Source organism: Sphaeroforma arctica (assembly GCF_001186125.1).
Source record: "Sphaeroforma arctica JP610 unplaced genomic scaffold supercont1.180, whole genome shotgun sequence".
Classification (NCBI taxonomy): domain Eukaryota; class Ichthyosporea; order Ichthyophonida; genus Sphaeroforma; species Sphaeroforma arctica.
Genome location: NW_014040378.1, coordinates 86,996 through 88,585, shown reverse-complemented (window position 1 = coordinate 88,585; position 1,590 = coordinate 86,996). Strand labels below are relative to the sequence as shown.

The window sequence follows — 1,590 nt, the reverse complement described above, 5'->3', positions numbered from 1 at the left end:
CGAGGGCTGTACTAAGGTTCACCTAAAATCCTAAAGTTACTTTGTCCACTAACAGCAGGATTGGTATACAATATTGTTATTGGTATATATTGGTCTAATTCGTACATGGAGATGGGCTGCAAATGTTTTAACGACATGAGGAAGCTGCGGCCCTACCAGAGTCACGACTGAACTCTTGCGGTGTTCACACCGATCCCGCCTATAATCCAAAACTGAAACTCGTACCTATTTCATCCCACGTAATATTGCATTCCTCTGGTGTTAATTTCTATGTATATGTGTGTGTGTCTGCGTCTGTGTCTATGTTTACGTGTTCTGTCGACTGAAGCGTTTTCCACTATGAAGCCACGGAAATTCATGCATAGATAGTGTGTCTCACGCTTGTTATGTGGAGTTGTACTTGGGAGAGGGCACCGATTACGTCTTCAACTTAATATACACATAGTCGCATTCTATCCATGGATGCTCTTCTGCGATTAACATACATATTGTGTATCACTCCTTTTCTGTGCAGTGAATATGGCTACAAAAGCATTTGCGAGTGTGAAGTCACTGCAGCCCTTCCAGAGGTTCGGACCAACGGCTGCAGGATTGGCACTGATTCCGTTTTTGCCAATGATCTGCGATGAACCGGTGGAGAAGATAGTAGACACGGCGTTTGACACGCTCTGGCCCACTAAAAAGCATGCGCGTCAGGACTTAGTAGAGTCCGCTCCCGAGACGAAGAAGGAACTATAAATGAACTGGCTGGTATCTCGCATCTGAGGCGAAATTAATATTTTGGCATGGAATGGGAGAATAAGCTGAGTTTGTGAGATTCACTCGATAGTATCATTGTCGGTCTCAATTGCGGATGAACTGCTGGAGACTTGGATACCAATGTGTAGCATAGAAGCAGACTCGCCAGGACTTAGTATTGTCCGCCACCGAAGCCGACGAAGAAGTAGAATGGGGGATGAATGTTAGCTGATTCCAGGAAGTGAACACAACAGGATGGAGTAAACCCGAAATCTAGGGTGAATCTGGCTAGATCTGTTTATGAGGAACGGTGGAAAACATAGTCGACACAGTATTCACCACATCACGACCTATCGAACAGCATGCATAAAATGACTCAGTAGAGTCCACTGTCGAGGTGTAGATTGAAGTGTAACCCTATGAGATCTGCGTTGTATAGTACATGTAGTATGATGAACAGTAGGGAAATAAACATATGCATTGCTAGTATATAATTTTTTTGCTTTGTGTCGAGCCAGTAGAGTTGGTAGTTGGCACATGCACAAAACAGACTTGCTGTTCTACCCTTTTCTCACGATGGCCTCATCAAATTTGTACATCGACTCGGGCGCAATACTTTCACTGTTTACGCCTTGCATTAGGCACCCCCGCTCCTCCAATTGCACAGAGCAACAATGCAGCTACGGCTACACCTATCAATCCACGCTATGCAGTGATATCAAATTCAGGGTCGGCACGATCCGTTTTATTTATCTATATCTATATATCATACAATACATATATTGACTTACCTTTGAGTGAAACATGTCAAAAGCAGAGCAGATACCTACAGTTACAGCTACCACCTAGCAA

At 43.9% G+C, this 1,590-nt stretch overlaps 1 protein-coding gene across 1 annotated transcript; it reads left to right on the top strand.

The window, feature by feature from the left end:
* Positions 1-53: 53 nt before the first annotated feature.
* SARC_03513 (hypothetical protein) lies at positions 54-1,231 on the top strand. Its single transcript, XM_014302692.1, has one exon. The coding sequence runs from the start codon at positions 520-522 to the stop codon at positions 736-738; it is 219 nt and encodes a 72-aa protein (XP_014158167.1). The 5' UTR covers positions 54-519; the 3' UTR covers positions 739-1,231.
* The last annotated feature ends 359 nt before the right edge of the window (positions 1,232-1,590 follow it).